The following is a 15,503-nucleotide window of genomic DNA, read 5'->3' as shown; positions in this document are numbered from 1 at the left end:
TGAATTTATAGGTTCCCTGCAGCCAGTCAGTTACCTGTTGTTTTGTATCTTAGTTGTAGCACAACTCTTTTGACATGACATTTTTAATTATGCCCGTAGTAGCAATTATATTGGCATTAGTTAATGGTTATGAGGTTTAAACAGGGGTAATAAATACACAGGAATCTGTCTTAGATTGCATATGGCTTGCTTAATACATCAGATGATGCCACACATACAGTCGCTCTTTAGAACGCCTGTGGCCTTGGCATGGAGCCGATGTCGTCAGACGGTGCCCAACCTTCTCAGGGTGTTTCGCCCCTTATCCGCTACACCCTCCAGTTGGCAGGTCGGCAGTGGTGGCCAGGTCACTGCCCATCAGCTCCAGGCCTCCAGTCCCCCTCCTCCCTTCTAAACCACAACCAACAAGAGGCTCTTTCTGCTGCCTCTCCAATCCTGCGCACAGCTGTCTTGCGGTCCTTGCCTGATACGCCGAGTGTAGTGAGCACCGACCATACAGACTGTGCCAGAAACCCCCTACACCCCACCTCCACTGGAAACAGCCACGTTTGCCATCCTTCCTCTCTGCACTCCATGATGAGGTCCTGGAATTTCAGATACTTCCTCTCATGGGCCTCATCACAGCCTTCTTCCCATGGGACAGTCAGTTCTACCAGGATGATGATCTTCACCTGCTCTGACCAGATGACTATGTCAGGTCTCAAGGTGGTCTGGACGATGGGGGGGAAAATGAGCTTCCTACCCAGGTCAACTATCATCTCCCATCCTTGTGCTCCCTGGAGGATGTTGGTCCTGGTTCTCCTTGCAGAAGATGGCTGCTCCCCTGCCCTGATGAACTACAATGCTGGTGTTTGTGGCATGAGTGGTTGCGGTCTTCTCCTGGCCTGCTCCAGGATGTCTGCAATTATGCTGAGCACCTGATCATGCCGTCACCTGTATCTCCCCTGGGCCAGAGCTGTGTGACACCCTGCTAGAATGTGGGAGAGTGTGCCATTCTTCCCACACAATTTGCAGAGTGGATCCTCCCTCAGGCCCCACCTTACCAGGTTTGCAGGTGACGGGAGTGTGTCATATACAGACCTCAAGAGGAAACTCACACGGAACGGCTCCAGCCTCCAGATTTCAGTCCATGTGACCCTTCTTTCTGGGAGGTCCCATCTGGTCCAAGTTCCTTGGGTTGCTAGTTCGACAGCCTTCGCCTTCCGTGTCTCTTCCACTTGGTGACGCACTTCGGCTTGCACCATCTCTCTCCTCTGCTGCACAGTTGCCTTCCCCCACTGGATGAAATGGGAGGTTCCTTGTCCCTGCCGGCCAGTGCAGACATTGCCAATGATATCCCTCAACTCCGTGGAGCTTTCAGCTTGCCTAACTGCAGTGTCTGCTATCCACTTGCGGCCTGTTCTTGTTATGACCCCCGCATTGCTGACACGCTCGTCTTTAGAGTCTCTGAGTATCATTGCCACCCTGCACTTAGCCACCTTGAACTCCTCCACCACAGATGAGAATGGAAGCTGAAGCTGGCCAGACCGAATATAGAAGCTGGGAGGGATATCAAGCCACCGCCTCAGATGTTTGTTTATTCTCTTCTCCAAATTCTCCACTGCAGTCATTGGAATCTCATATACTGTCAACGGCCACATCAGCCTTGGTAGAAGCCCATGCTGGTAAATCCAGGATTTGAACTTGCCAGGTAGTCCTGACCTGTCAATCCTCCTCAGCCACTCATCTACCTGTTTTCCAGTGTCAGAGATGTTGTTCCTGTCGCTGAGGGTGTCATCGTACCACTTTCCCAGGCATTTGATGGAATTCTCCCTGATTGTTGGAATCTGTTCACCTTGGACGTGGAGTTTGAACGCATTCGTCAGCTTCCCCTGCCTTATCACCAAACTCTGTGACTTCCTGGGCTTGAAAACCATCCTCGCCCATGATGCCAAAGCCCCAAGAGTCTTCAGGATCCACCTCCCTGCACATGTGTTGTTGTTGTTATAGTCAGGTCGTCCATGAATCCTCTTAGTGGGGGTTGCCTGCTCCTGCTGCAGTCACTGGTCCTTTGGCCTCTGCTGCTGCTGCTGTAATAAGAAGGTTCATCCCCATGATGAACAGGATGGGGGAGACTGTGCATCCTGTTACAATCCCCTTCTCCAGTATCTGCCATGCAGTGGTGAACTTAGCAGTCTGAAACCATAGATTGAATGACCCCAGGTAGCTGTTAATCATCTGCCTAATCTTGTCTGGGATGTGGTACTGCTCCATGGCCTTGTTAATGAGGATATGGGGCATAGACCCATATGCATTGGCAAGGTCCAGCCAGACTACTGTTAGGTTGCCCTTATTGCCCTTGGTCTCCTGGATCAGATGGCTAAGGATAGCGGTGTGTTCCAGGCACCCAGAAAATCCTGGTATCCCCACCTTCTGGATTGAGGTGTCCACATAACCATTCTCTGTCATGTACAGTAGGTTGTCATTCGCCTTGCCAAGACTGAGAAGAATATCTTAGCTTCTACACTCAACAAAGAAATGGTGCGAAACTGGCTGATCTCAGAAGAGTCCTTCTCCTTTGGCACAAAACAGCCCTCTGCCACTCTCCAGGATGCTGGAAAAACACTGACATTAAATCTGCTGGTTGATTTTGTTTTGTCTGTCATCATGAATTTTCTGTGAATGCTGTAGGTATCATTTATGACTATATATAATTGTTAGCTTACCAGCAAATGTCAGCCTTGCTTGTGTTGAATGCTACGGCCGTTTCTAACTAAAGCATTTCCTTTTGGTTTTTAGGCAGGCATGGATTGGACAGCGCCGGGGGAGTTTAACAAATATGCCAGTCAAATATCTTCTCCAGTCCAGTATGTTGGCATCTTTTCTATTATGAAGAGAATTCTCTCTTTAGATTGTGGACATCATTTCTGTGTTTCTTTTTGGGAAAAGAGAGAAATCTAATAATCGTTACAACAGTGGAAGGTTTTTATTCAGTCCATTCAATTTTGCATACATGGGCTTTGTGAAACAGCCTTAAATATCATGATCACATACACTCACCTAAAGGATTATTAGGAACACCTGTTCAATTTCTCATTAATGCAATTATCTAATCAACCAATCACATGGCAGTTGCTTCAATGCATTTAGGGGTGTGGTCCTGGTCAAGACAATCTCCTGAACTCCAAACTGAATGTCAGAATGGGAAAGAAAGGTGATTTAAGCAATTTTGAGCGTGGCATGGTTGTTGGTGGCAGACGGGCCGGTCTGAGTATTTCACAATCTGCTCAGTTACTGGGATTTTCACGCACAACCATTTCTAGGGTTTACAAAGAATGGTGTGCAAAGGGAAAAACATCCAGTATGCGGCAGTCCTGTGGGCGAAAATGCCTTGTTGATGCTAGAGGTCAGAGGAGAATGGGCCGACTGATTCAAGCTGATAGAAGAGCAACTTTGACTGAAATAACCACTCGTTACAACCGAGGTATGCAGCAAAGCATTTGTGAAGCCACAACACGCACAACCTTGAGGCGGATGGGCTACAACAGCAGAAGACCCCACTGGGTACCACTCATCTCCACTACAAATAGGAAAAAGAGGCTACAATTTGCACGAGCTCACCAAAATTGGACAGTTGAAGACTGGAAAAATGTTGCCTGGTCTGATGAGTCTCGATTTCTGTTGAGACATTCAAATGGTAGAGTCAGAATTTGGCGTAAACAGAATGAGAACATGGATCCATCATGCCTTGTTACCACTGTGCAGGCTGGTGGTGGTGGTGTAATGGTGTGGGGGATGTTTTCTTGGCACACTTTAGGCCCCTTAGTGCCAATTGGGCATCGTTTAAATGCCACGGCCTACCTGAGCATTGTTTCTGACCATGTCCATCCCTTTATGACCACCATGTACCCATCCTCTGATGGCTACTTCCAGCAGGATAATGCACCATGTCACAAAGCTCGAATCATTTCAAATTGGTTTCTTGAACATGACAATGAGTTCACTGTACTACAATGGCCCCCTCAGTCACCAGATCTCAACCCAATAGAGCATCTTTGGGATGTGGTGGAGCCTAAGCTTGTCACTGCTTAAACACTGCTTGTCAATTGACTTTTGTTTTGAAATCAATTAATTTGGAGCATTTTTACAAAATTAAGCAAGTGTCCTGAGACCATCTGTGAGCCCTGTACAGTATATGGTTTAAAAGCATGATTTACAGTCCCAGTCTGCATGTAACTGGATGACAGCACAAACGAAGACAGCTCAGTGCCGACCAATGCAAAAATTTGATATTTGCAGGTGCAAAATGTAGCAGGTTTTGCAGAGATGTGGCTGTATATTAATAAGATCTAATGTAAACATAAATGTGACATATAATTTTTGACACAGATTGCATGTGAACAGAGATTTTGCTACAGTGGAGCACTGAATGTACCTGCAAGGCCATCCTTCATGGTGGGGAAATGAATGTGATGTCATTTTTATCATTGTGTTTCTGCGCCCATCCAGTCTGTCTGCAGAGGATTTCTACTTCTTTGAAGTCATCCACAAGCAAAACGACAGGGGCACGGACCACTTGGAAGTAGCAGTAAGTGCCCAGTCACACTGGTCATGTTTCACTTTGCCTCATCTATTAGCAACCATAACAGACAGATATCGTTACAAATCACATATCACCCGTGAAAAATTGCAGAAATTAAGAAAAATGTTCTGTCATCTTTATTGGCCTAAACTAATTATTTTTACTTAATTATTAATTGATCAATCAATTAATTATACGCTCATGCTCTTCAAATACCTGTATCCAGGGTCAAGTATGTCTATGAGGAATCACAGTGAACAAGGCCATGGATCTGTTTAAAACTCCTGAGTAAGACACTTAGGACAAATGACTTCAAGGAAACTTTATAGTTGTTTGGCTCAGCGGGTTCAGACTCATGATCAGCAGGTTGCCAGTTTCAATCCCATGGCTGGTAGATTAATGCTGCCATTGAGGTCTTGAGCAGCGCCCTTAATTATACTTGCTCCAGGGCTGCTGGACCCTGCTCAGCCCTGCGCTGTGACCCCAAAACTTGCTCTTAACTGTATATGTTTCTATTGGAGAGCAAGGTGGGGCAGATGAAAAGACTATTTCCCAATGGAGATGAATAAAGTATCTCTATTTGATTATTGTATTCTACGTGGGGAGGAAAAGAGGTTTGTGTAAACAGTTGTACTAGACAGCTGTAGTAAAAAGCAGATTAACAAAACCGGGTCTAGGCTCCTGGGCGCTAACGGAGTTCTGGTCTCGACAGTGGCGATTGAATCAGGACAGCGCCCCATTTGAGATCATTGGTTCCGAACACATATCCATGTACATCGGTAAGATGGTGACTGTCGCGCCCACCCTGCAATCGTTCTGCACGTCAGTCAGCATTGGCATCGCCGTTGGCATGGACGCTGACATTGGTATCCGTTCGTGTTCCCTGTCTGGCCCTTCCAGATGAGACCGACTTGAAGCTGCACGAGGTGAGCCACATACCGCAAACACCTGCTAGCTCCTTCCATTGGAGAACGTATGCCAGGGTCTCCAGCCATGGCGCCGAGATGCTGAGAGAAGACCCGCGGGACTCCTTCTACCATGGTAACCAGCTCTGTGACGTCTACATTCCAGCCTGAACAGCAGGCCCTTGTTTTCAATGCTGGATCAGATGCATGTCATATCTAACTTAATTCAGCAGTCGTCCTCTGTCTTGACAAGAGGATGTTCACTTGTGACGTTTCGCATTCAGTCCGCATCTGCCGCCGTTACCTCCGGAGCTTCCCTTCTTGCAGTTCCGCTGATGAGCGCGTCAAACCTGCGTGGCATCCTGCCTGTGTGCCCCTACAGTCCCACCTACCTCATCAAGGGGTACCCTCTCCAGAGGTATCAGGGCATTGAGTTTGTAAGTATGACCCTCGTGAGTGACTGCCAGGGAGTCATGGCTCTTGTGGAAGTCTCTGTCCTGTTTAAACAGTGGGTGGGCTGTTCTGATATTTGTTCATCATGAATAGCTGGGAGAGGTCCAATGAGCTCAGTGTTCAATGTTTTGGATGTGCTGGTGTGACAGGAAATTCTGCACCATAATCTCCAAAGCATCATTTCAGTTAAGTCTAAATCTGAATTGATATGAAAGACAGGTGGCTTCCCCTGTAATGTTCTTATAGATAAAACTTTGCAATTCTGCGAATTACTGCTGAAGACCAGGCAACACAATTCCCCAACGCTGAATTCAGAATGCTAAAATTTAACATTGGGGAACACACATACACACACACACACACACCTATACATATACACATACGCATACATATTTATACATATACACACACACATACGTATTTACACATACATACACACACGCACATACATACACACACACACACACGCATGCATATATACATACACACACACATACATATATACATACATACACACACACACATACATATATACACACACAAACATACATATATACATACACACACAAACATACATATATACATAGACACACACACACACGCACATACATATATACACACACAAACATACATATATACATACACACACAAACATACATATATACATACACACACACACACACGCACATACATATATACATACACACATATAAAAACTTGCTGACACCCCATAGGGACTGGTATTCAGTGGATCCCCTAATCATTTTTAACGAGTTTTTCTTTTGGCATGCTACTGACAACTAAAGCAGAGCTTTATTCTATTTCCTTCTTGTGTCTCTCTCACCCCCCACTTCCAAGGTCCACCTGTCCTACGTTTACCCCAATGACTACACGCGACTAACACACATGGAGACCAACAATAAATGCCTGTACAGTGAAGACCCCCACTATCTAGAAGGGTAGATACAATTCTTAAATGTTTCCCGTTGGTTTGATAGTTTTATATGACTGCAAGAAGTGAAAATATCTATTCCCGTTAATCAGTAAAGTGTGTCCTGTATAATTTTTATTTTATTTTTTTTATATACAAAGTCTAGCTTTGTTGGCTGTGGAAGTAAATATTATTAACAGCACTGAGAAATGCCCTGTGCTGTGCAGCTGGGAGCGACCTAAGCACACCCAGAAGCTTGCCTTAAGGCGTGAGGAGTGCTAATCTCCTTCAGATTCTCTAGAGCTTGCAGTAGTATTCCAGTCTACCATTAGATGGCTCCACTTCCTCACAGACGAAGCCACATCTTTTGTTTTTTTTATCGTGTTACCTGCTGTGGATGTAGATTTGTATATACATTTCATGATTTTACTAATTTCTATGCAAAGTAATATTTATTTCTCTTCTTGCCAAAAACTCATAATGTTGTTTTTCCAAAACAACGGGCGCAGGCTTGGGTTTCTGAATTACATGAAGATGGACTCTCCAGAAAATGGGAGCGCTGAACAACGAGACAACGAACAAGGTAGACACACCATACTGTTGTTCGCCCTGCTCTGGGAAAGATCATCCAGCATGGCTTGTATTTAACATAAACAAAATCCATTAACCTCTTCATTTTGAGTGTTGGAGTGAAATGCTGTGGAGATCAGATGTTGCATGGAGGTCCAGTTAATCTGCTCATGTTTTGGTGTATATAGGTACATTTTTCTGGTTAAAAGAATTCAGCATGTGTCATATGTATATATGTTTCTGCTGAGACCATATTATAGGTAGATAAAATGAAAGAAATACCATGTAGGTATAGGACAATACAACCACTTATGGAATAGTTGTTTATGGTTCCCTTGTAGCACATTTTATTTTATTTTGTTTTATTTTATTTTATGACACTGGTGTTTACAATTTTTGCTTTATGAAGGGGATAGGGGTGGCCTTGGTGACAAATCTTTGTACCAGGACAAGGAACTTCAGCCAGAGAACTTCAGAGAGCTGCCAGACAGCCAAGGGCGTAACTTTGGCTGGAACATTGTGGGGGCTGAAGTCTCCACCCATTACGGTGGAAACATGATTATTGGGGGGTTGTATTAGCTGGTTTTGATTTATTGGGGGGGCTACAACCCCCCATCCCCCCCATAATTTATGCCCATGCAGAAAGCGAGAATTATGAATCGACATCCTCAATCATCTATGACCCAGTTGTAAACTGGGCACAGACGATCAATGTGAGTAACATGGACTTCAGCGCGTTCCGCAAGGATTCCATCGACCTGAAATGCAACGTCTCTGGAAATCTGCAGATGAGTTCCAGAGTGGCATTGCCTATCGTGCAGGCCTTCATGCATCAGCTCAATCAGGAGAACTTGGGGTAAGGCACCTGAGTGTGTGTCATCTTAATGTTAACAATGTATTTCGGATTGGAGGAGATGTCCTGGTGGAGCTGAGGAGTAGTGTTCTGTCAGGATCAGCCCCTGTTGTCCCACCCTGTGTCCCTTCCCCGTTTGGCCAGCAGGTGTCGCTGGTCATCCCGTTCTTCATGTTAGTCTTTGTTCTCCCCTGTTTCCTGTCTGGCCACATGGCTCAATGTGTTGAGCATGTGGTTGCTTGTGATCCTTGTCCTGTGATCCCACCTCCTCTGTTTTTGTATTTTGCTCCCTAGTGTTTCATTTATGTTTCTCTAGTTCTTGTGTCTTTTTATTTTACTCCTTGTGCCCCTGCTTGTGTCTTTACCTGTTTATAATTCCCTAGTGTTGGGTTCTGTTTCCTTGCTTAGTTCTTAGTTTCCCTGTTTTGTTCCTTTTGAATTTATTAGTTTCATCTGCCCTGTTTTCCTGGTCTCTGTTAATTAGTCTCACCTGTCTCGTGTTAGTCCTTTTACCCAGTTTGGTTCCTGTATTTAAGTCCCTGCTTCTGTTCTGTTCCCTAGTGGTTCGTTGATTGTTGTTTGATGATTGTGATGGTCTTAAGTCTTGTGAGGTTAGAGCTGTATACTGCTTACCTGCCCAGTTTTTGTTATTTGTGATTTGTAGTCTTTGCTTTTCCCCTTTTAGTTTTTGATCCCTCGTGGTCCTTTGTTTTGTTAGTCCATTCTTGTGTTTTACTTAGATCAGTTTAATAAACCCCGTTTTTGTTCTTTGAGCCACAAATGGGTCGTCCATCCTTTTTGTTCCTGCACCATGCCTTGTTCTCACACCCGAGTTCCTGTATGACAGAAAAGAAATTGAATTTGTTGGGTACAAGAAAGTGTTATTTTCCAGTATACAGTATGAGGGGTGGGTTTCCGTGTCATGCCAAACATCTAGAGTGGGAACTGAATTATGTGTTTTGTTAATATCTCACAGTTTGAACTAGAGATGCATCGATCCGATATTCAGATCAGTATCGGCCGATCCAGACCTATTTGATGGATCGGGTATCAGTCATACATGACCGATCCACGTCCGATACTCACTTACTTATTTAGTTTTTGGCAGTCCTTTCATTTCGTGTTAAATTTATTTGTACAATCAATCACACAACAGCTCTTTTCCGTTTTAGATGCGTTTTTTGCGACATTAAAGATGAAAGCTAACACTGCCACTCACATTTTTGCTGCTCTGTGGATGTGAGTGCAGTGACTTCCACCTGTTTTGACGTCATGCGCATACCCTTCGCAGTACGAGGAGTGTAAGAACATGAGATTAGAGGATGGCGATTTGGGAGTATTTTACGCTTTTAACAACAACTTGTAACTCAGTGTTTTGCAATCTATGTAAAAACAAAGTTTTGAGAGGTGGGAGTAGCATTCAGTAGAAAATCCCACTAAACAAAGCGCACGCAACTCTGCGAGACAAAAAAGCAATGGATGATTTGGGAGTCGCTAGCTTGGGCTGCAGCTTGTGATACAAGAGCGGCTGCCATCACAATATAGTGTAATTGAGCTGATGCCAATGGGAGAAAAATTGTGAGGCATTTTAAGCATTCGCCACATGCGTATGCTGCTTTGGAAGATATTCAAATTAACTTGCAAAATGCCTCAAAAATGCTTAAAACAAGATTTACAAATGAGGTAGAACAGTATGTTTTATGTATGTTTCTAGTAGCCTAATTAAAGTTTTTTTTTGGCATACAGTTTTCATCTGTATTTACTGGTTTAAAAGTAATATGTAAAGTATAAATATATATCATATATATGTCACGCCTCCCGTGGGCGTGACAGGACAGGTGTAGCTCTTTCATCCGTGGATGACGGCTTAGTTAAAAGGGGAGAACTCACGCATTGCCAGTGCGAAGTATTAAGCCGATGAAAAGAAGCTATACCGAGCGATTACTAGTCTTCCGTCTCCCCGATCTCCCGTACCTGTCACAGTTACCTGTTTCTGTTCCTTCCTTCCCGCACCCGCTCCTGACTTACCTGTTCCATCCAGTCCGACTCCCTGTGTCCTGCCCTCCGTGTGTTCCGCCGTCCTGTGCTTATCCGTCGGATTGACTCCCTGGCTTCTGACCTTCCTGCCTGCCCTTCGACTACGATCCCTGCTCACCGCTCTTTGGTTTTGTTTGCTTCGGCTTGCCCCAAGGGAAGCTCTCGGGCTGCGCGTCTCCGCTACCCATAGCGGAGTGCACGGGAAGCTTCGCCTGTGTATTATCGCTTGCCCGATTAAACTTCGGCATTTCTCGCATTTCTGGGTCCTCGCTTCTCTCCGCCTGTCTCGTTACAATATATTTATTACATTAAAATAATAAAGTATATAAGGCTCTTGTATCGGATTGGCAGTTCAGTATCAGAATCGGATCGAAACTGAAAAAATGTGGATCGGCCCATTCCTAGTTTGAATATATCTGGTTATTGTTTAAGAATTACGTTTAAGTTTAGTTGTCATTTTCCCATATGGTGCTGGATTAATATACCGTGAGATAGCATTACGGTGGGAGGTAGTTATCTAGAGATGTAAATAGTAGGGATGTAACGGTATTGTAAATACCGTCGTACCGAAATAGCAAATGTTTTCGATACTACCGTGGTCGCATGACTCGATAAAACGATAGGTCTTCTGAGAAAAGTTTGCTCAGGCGAATGGAGCGAACTGGAGGTAGCGGGAACTACAATTCCCATCAGCCCAGGCGTGGTCATCATCCATCATCTGTTGTCGCTACAGATCCAGTAATGCGGAAATGGCGGGTGCTGCTAGTAGCGGCGAAGGAAAAGAGATGGAAATACTAAATTGAAACTTTATTTTTTTACATGGTTTAATAATTTTTTGTTATTAAAATTGAAGTTCCTGTTTCAAAGTGTCAGCAAGCGGCCAGCAGGCGAGCAAGGAAGCAGGAGAGCGAGCCGGTAATACGGACAAACGGGGTTTAATCGAGTCAAACTGACGAACAAAGCACTGCACATGACAATACAATGACGGAACTGGGGACTACTGACTCAGACGAGGACTAAATACACAAGACAAGCTAGACTTAATAGGACACAGGCGAGCACAATCAGGGTTGAACACGAGGTAATGAGGGGGGCGTGGCACACATCGGGATCGTACGGAGCAGGGTGTGACAGAACCCCCCCCCAAAGGCGCGCACACCGGGCGCGCCAGAGGAGAGGCGACGGACGAGACGAACCGGGAAAACAGGACCTGGAAAACAAAGCAGAACGTCAACCAAAAACAGGGAACAGAACGGAGACACAGAAGAAGAACAAGGACGAGAGGAAGGACAAGAGACGACACAGAACAGGGAAGGCAGACAGGCAGACAAGGAAGGGAGACACAGAAGGGGAGACAGGCGGAACAAAAGGGCCAGGAGTGAACGGAGGAGGAACAAAGGGACGAGGAGCAGAGACAGGCGGGACAAACGGAAAGGGAGGAGGAACAAGGGGAGCACGAGGGAGCCCAGGCGGGCGACGGGCAGCGGCCGGAGGGGCCGCAGGCGGGAGGGAGAAGGGAGCTGAAGGGGACCACCCAGGGGCCAAGGGAACGGGACGAGGGAGTGACGGAGGGGACACGGAGGGAGCAGGAGGGAACACCAGTGCAGGCGGGCAGAAGGGGGAAGCCGCGGCAGGCGGAGGCGCAGCCGGAGCCGGCGAAGGCGCCGTCCGACGCCCAGCCGGAGCAGGGGGGCCCGGAGGCGACCGACATGGAGCCGGAGGAGGGACCGAGGACCGGCACCGAGGATCCAGGGGGGGACCCGGCCGCGACCGCCGACCCCGAGCCGGAGGACCCACAGGCAGCCACCGAGCCACAGCCAGGGGCCGAACGGGCGAGCCAGGGGGCAGGGCGGGCGGGACCCGGGCCCTACGCCGATGTCCCCGTCCCTTGCTGGAGACGGAGAGGCGGGGTCCTGGGGGGCGTCGGCCTTGCCGGGGTAACGGCGAGGGAGTCAGGGCCTCAGGCAGGGCCGCGGGCAGGACGGGAGAGGCGGCCTCAGGCAGGGCCGCGGGCAGGACGGGAGAGGCGGCCTCAGGCAGGGCCGCGGGCAGGACGGGAGAGGCGGCCACAGGCAGGGCCGCGGGCAAGACTAGAGGGGCGGCCTCAGGCAGGGCCGCGGGCATGACGGGAGAGGCGGCCTCAGGCAGGGCCGCGGGCATGTGTCCAGCAGGGGGCGCCTCGGTGGGCGTGGGTGCAGGCGGAGGCGGCACCGGGACCTCAGATGCAGCTGCAGGCACCACCAGCACGTGGCCAACAGGGGGCGCCGCAGCAGGCACCACCAGCACGTGGCCAACAGGGGGCGCAACCGCGGTGTGCACCTCAGGCAAAGCGGAGGCAGCTGCAGGCGTGCGACCAGCAGGGGCCGCTTGGGCAGGCGCCTCGGGTGTCCGGTCAGCAGGGGGCGCCTTGGCGGGCGCCGCCAGCACGCGACCAGTGGGGAGCGCCACAGCGGGCGCCGCCATCACACGGCCAGCAGGGGGCGTCCGGTCAACAGGGGGCGCCTCGGCGGGCGCCGCCAGCACGCGACCAGTGGGGAGCGCCACAGCGGGCGCTGCCAGCACACGGCCAGCAGGGGGCGCAACCGCGGCCACCTCAGGCGCCGGCAGGACAGACGAGACGGGCAGTTCAAGAGCCGGCAGGACAGGCGAGACGGGCAGTTCAAGAGCCGGCAGGACAGGCGAGACGGGCAGTTCAGGTGCCGGCAGGACAGGCGAGACGGGCAGTTCAGGTGCCGGCAGGACAGGCGAGACGGGCAGTTCAGGTGCCGGCAGGACAGGCGCCGCAGTCGGAGCTGCAGCAGGCACCCTCTGTTCCTGGTCACCAGGGTGTGCCGCGGCGGGCGCCGCCGTCACGCGGCCAGCAGGGGGCGTCGCGGCGGGTGCCGCCTTCACGCGGCCAGCAGGGGGCACCGCGGCGGGTGCCACCATCTCGCGGCCAGCAGGGGGCACTGCGGCGGGTGCCGCAGCCAGAGTGGTGGCAGCTGCAGGGACTGCAGGCAGAACAGGCGGGTCAGGTGGTGCCGCTGGCATAGCGGCGGAAGCTGCAGCAGGCGGTGCCGCGGGCAGAGCGGCGGCAGCTGCAGCTGCAGCAGGCAGGATAAGCAGGGCAAGCGGGTCAGGCAGGACAGGCGGGTCCGCTGGCAAAGCGGCGGAAGCTGCAGCAGGCGGTGCCGCGGGCAGAGCGGCGGCAGCTGCAGCAGCTGCAGCAGGCAGGACAAGCAGGACAGGCGGGTCAGGTGGGTCAAGCAGGACAGGCGGGTCAGGCTGGACAGGCGGGTCAGGCAGGACAGGCGGGTCCGCTGGCAAAGCGGCGGAAGCTGCAGCAGACTGTGCCGCGGGCAGAGCGGCGGCAGCTGCAGCAGGCAGGACAAGCGGGTCAGGTAGGACAGGCGGAGCTGCTGGCATCGCGGCGACATCAGCAGCAGGCGGTGCCGCGGGCAGAGCGGCGGCATTAGCAGCAGGAGGTGCCGCGGGCAGAGCGGCGGCATCAGCAGCAGGCAGCGCAGCCGCGGGCAGATCGGCGGCGGCAGCAGGCAGCGCAGCCGCGGGCAGATCGGCGGCGGCAGCAGACAGCGCAGCCGTTGGCAGATCGGCGGCGGCAGCAGACAGCGCAGCCGCGGGCAGATCGGCGGCGGCCGCAGACAGCGCAGCCGCGGGCAGATCGTCCCAGGCAGGGAGAAGAGAGCAAGCCCCCAAGAAGAGAGTCTGGGCGGCTTCTTCTCCCTTTCCCCTTCGCCTCTTTCTCCGCCGTCCGGATCTTGTAGGAGGAGGCGGGGTTTGAGCGGCGGAAGCCGCGTTAAGCTCAGTCATGCGCTCGGGGACGGCCGTCTTTCGCCGGGCGGCGGAAGCTTTTGCCGTCTTGGGGAAGACCGGGATGAAGACAGATGGTGAGCCGGGGGGCGGTTCCAAGCGGGCATACCCCAGGGGGGCCAGCCAAATTGCCGCTCTCTCCCTCAGTAGCCGGAGGTTTCTGCCGACCTCGATTAGCGGCTGTTGCTCACCGGTGTGAAACCTCCCCAGCAGGAGGTCCCAACACCTGTTGATCAAGGGACGAGCTACTGGATCCTCTTGGAGTTCTAGGTAGTTCGTCCACTGGACCAACTCGTCTTCCATGGGGATACCTTCCCCAGTAGCGCTGAGCTTGTTTAGGAGTTCCGTCATTCTGTCAGCAAGCGGCCAGCAGGCGAGCAAGGAAGCAGGAGAGCGAGCCGGTAATACGGACAAACGGGGTTTAATCGAGTCAAACTGACGAACAAAGCACTGCACATGACAATACAATGACGGAACTGGGGACTACTGACTCAGACGAGGACTAAATACACAAGACAAGCTAGACTTAATAGGACACAGGCGAGCACAATCAGGGTTGAACACGAGGTAATGAGGGGGGCGTGGCACACATCGGGATCGTACGGAGCAGGGTGTGACACAAAGTTTACAGATAGATGGCTAATTTGTATGCCATTGATATGTTCAGTGTTCATGTAAACTGTTTAATAAACACTTCTGGCACTTTTTTCGAGTCTCTTCATTAGTTTTGTTTTTCCTGTAAATGATTCAATAAATACCGTACCGTGCCATTCATACCGAGGTATTACCGTACCGTGAAGTTTTGATACCGTTACATCCCTAGTAAATAGTGTAATGTTATTTTTTATATAATTATGTGCCTTTGAGTCTGTCAACTCTTGACCACCACATATGTCATTCCTCTACAGCTTTCTGTTTTCTGTCCAAGTCTTCAGGCTCTCAGAGGCATTCTCAGTGCAGTTATGATTGAGGCTATCAATGTTTTTTTTTTGTCATTGTCCTCTTCCTCTTTTACATGAATATTTTCTGAGCATATACATTTTTTTCCAAGACCCCATGCCTTACCGTAATGTGCCCAAAATAAGATGTATCAATTTTTGTTTCTAGTGAAAGTTCAGGCTTGATTTGGTCAAGACTGTACTTTTTCATTGTAGATTCTGTATTACTGTTGTTGTTGTTGTTGGTGATTATAGAAGTCCTCACCAAGTTCAACGGTGGCAATACTCTTCCTGTTCTGTTTCTTCATTGTGCAGCATTCATAAAGAAAATGTCCATAAAGAAAAATCCATATTCTGTACAATGCTTAGAGATTCTTCTTAAGGATGTTTTTTTTTCCTCTTTAATTTCATTTATATTAATCCATTGTGTTAAAGTTTGGCTGAA

At 49.4% G+C, this 15,503-nt stretch overlaps 1 protein-coding gene across 4 annotated transcripts in view; it reads left to right on the top strand.

The window, feature by feature from the left end:
* LOC140588205 (beta-1,4-N-acetylgalactosaminyltransferase 3-like) overlaps positions 1-15,503 on the top strand; it is a 61,840-nt gene that overhangs the window by 34,132 nt on the left and 12,205 nt on the right. For all 4 annotated transcript variants that reach the window (XM_072709817.1, XM_072709819.1, XM_072709821.1 and 1 more), the window contains exons 7-14: positions 2,779-2,846; positions 4,489-4,567; positions 5,274-5,340; positions 5,462-5,602; positions 5,794-5,903; positions 6,778-6,878; positions 7,360-7,433; positions 8,063-8,276. In XM_072709817.1, the coding sequence (XP_072565918.1) occupies positions 2,779-2,846; positions 4,489-4,567; positions 5,274-5,340; positions 5,462-5,602; positions 5,794-5,903; positions 6,778-6,878; positions 7,360-7,433; positions 8,063-8,276 (854 nt within the window). The remainder of the gene's footprint in view (positions 1-2,778; positions 2,847-4,488; positions 4,568-5,273; positions 5,341-5,461; positions 5,603-5,793; positions 5,904-6,777; positions 6,879-7,359; positions 7,434-8,062; positions 8,277-15,503) is intronic.

Source organism: Paramormyrops kingsleyae, chromosome 1 (assembly GCF_048594095.1).
Source record: "Paramormyrops kingsleyae isolate MSU_618 chromosome 1, PKINGS_0.4, whole genome shotgun sequence".
NCBI lineage: Eukaryota > Metazoa > Chordata > Actinopteri > Osteoglossiformes > Mormyridae > Paramormyrops > Paramormyrops kingsleyae.
This window is presented reverse-complemented; position numbering and strand designations above follow the sequence as displayed.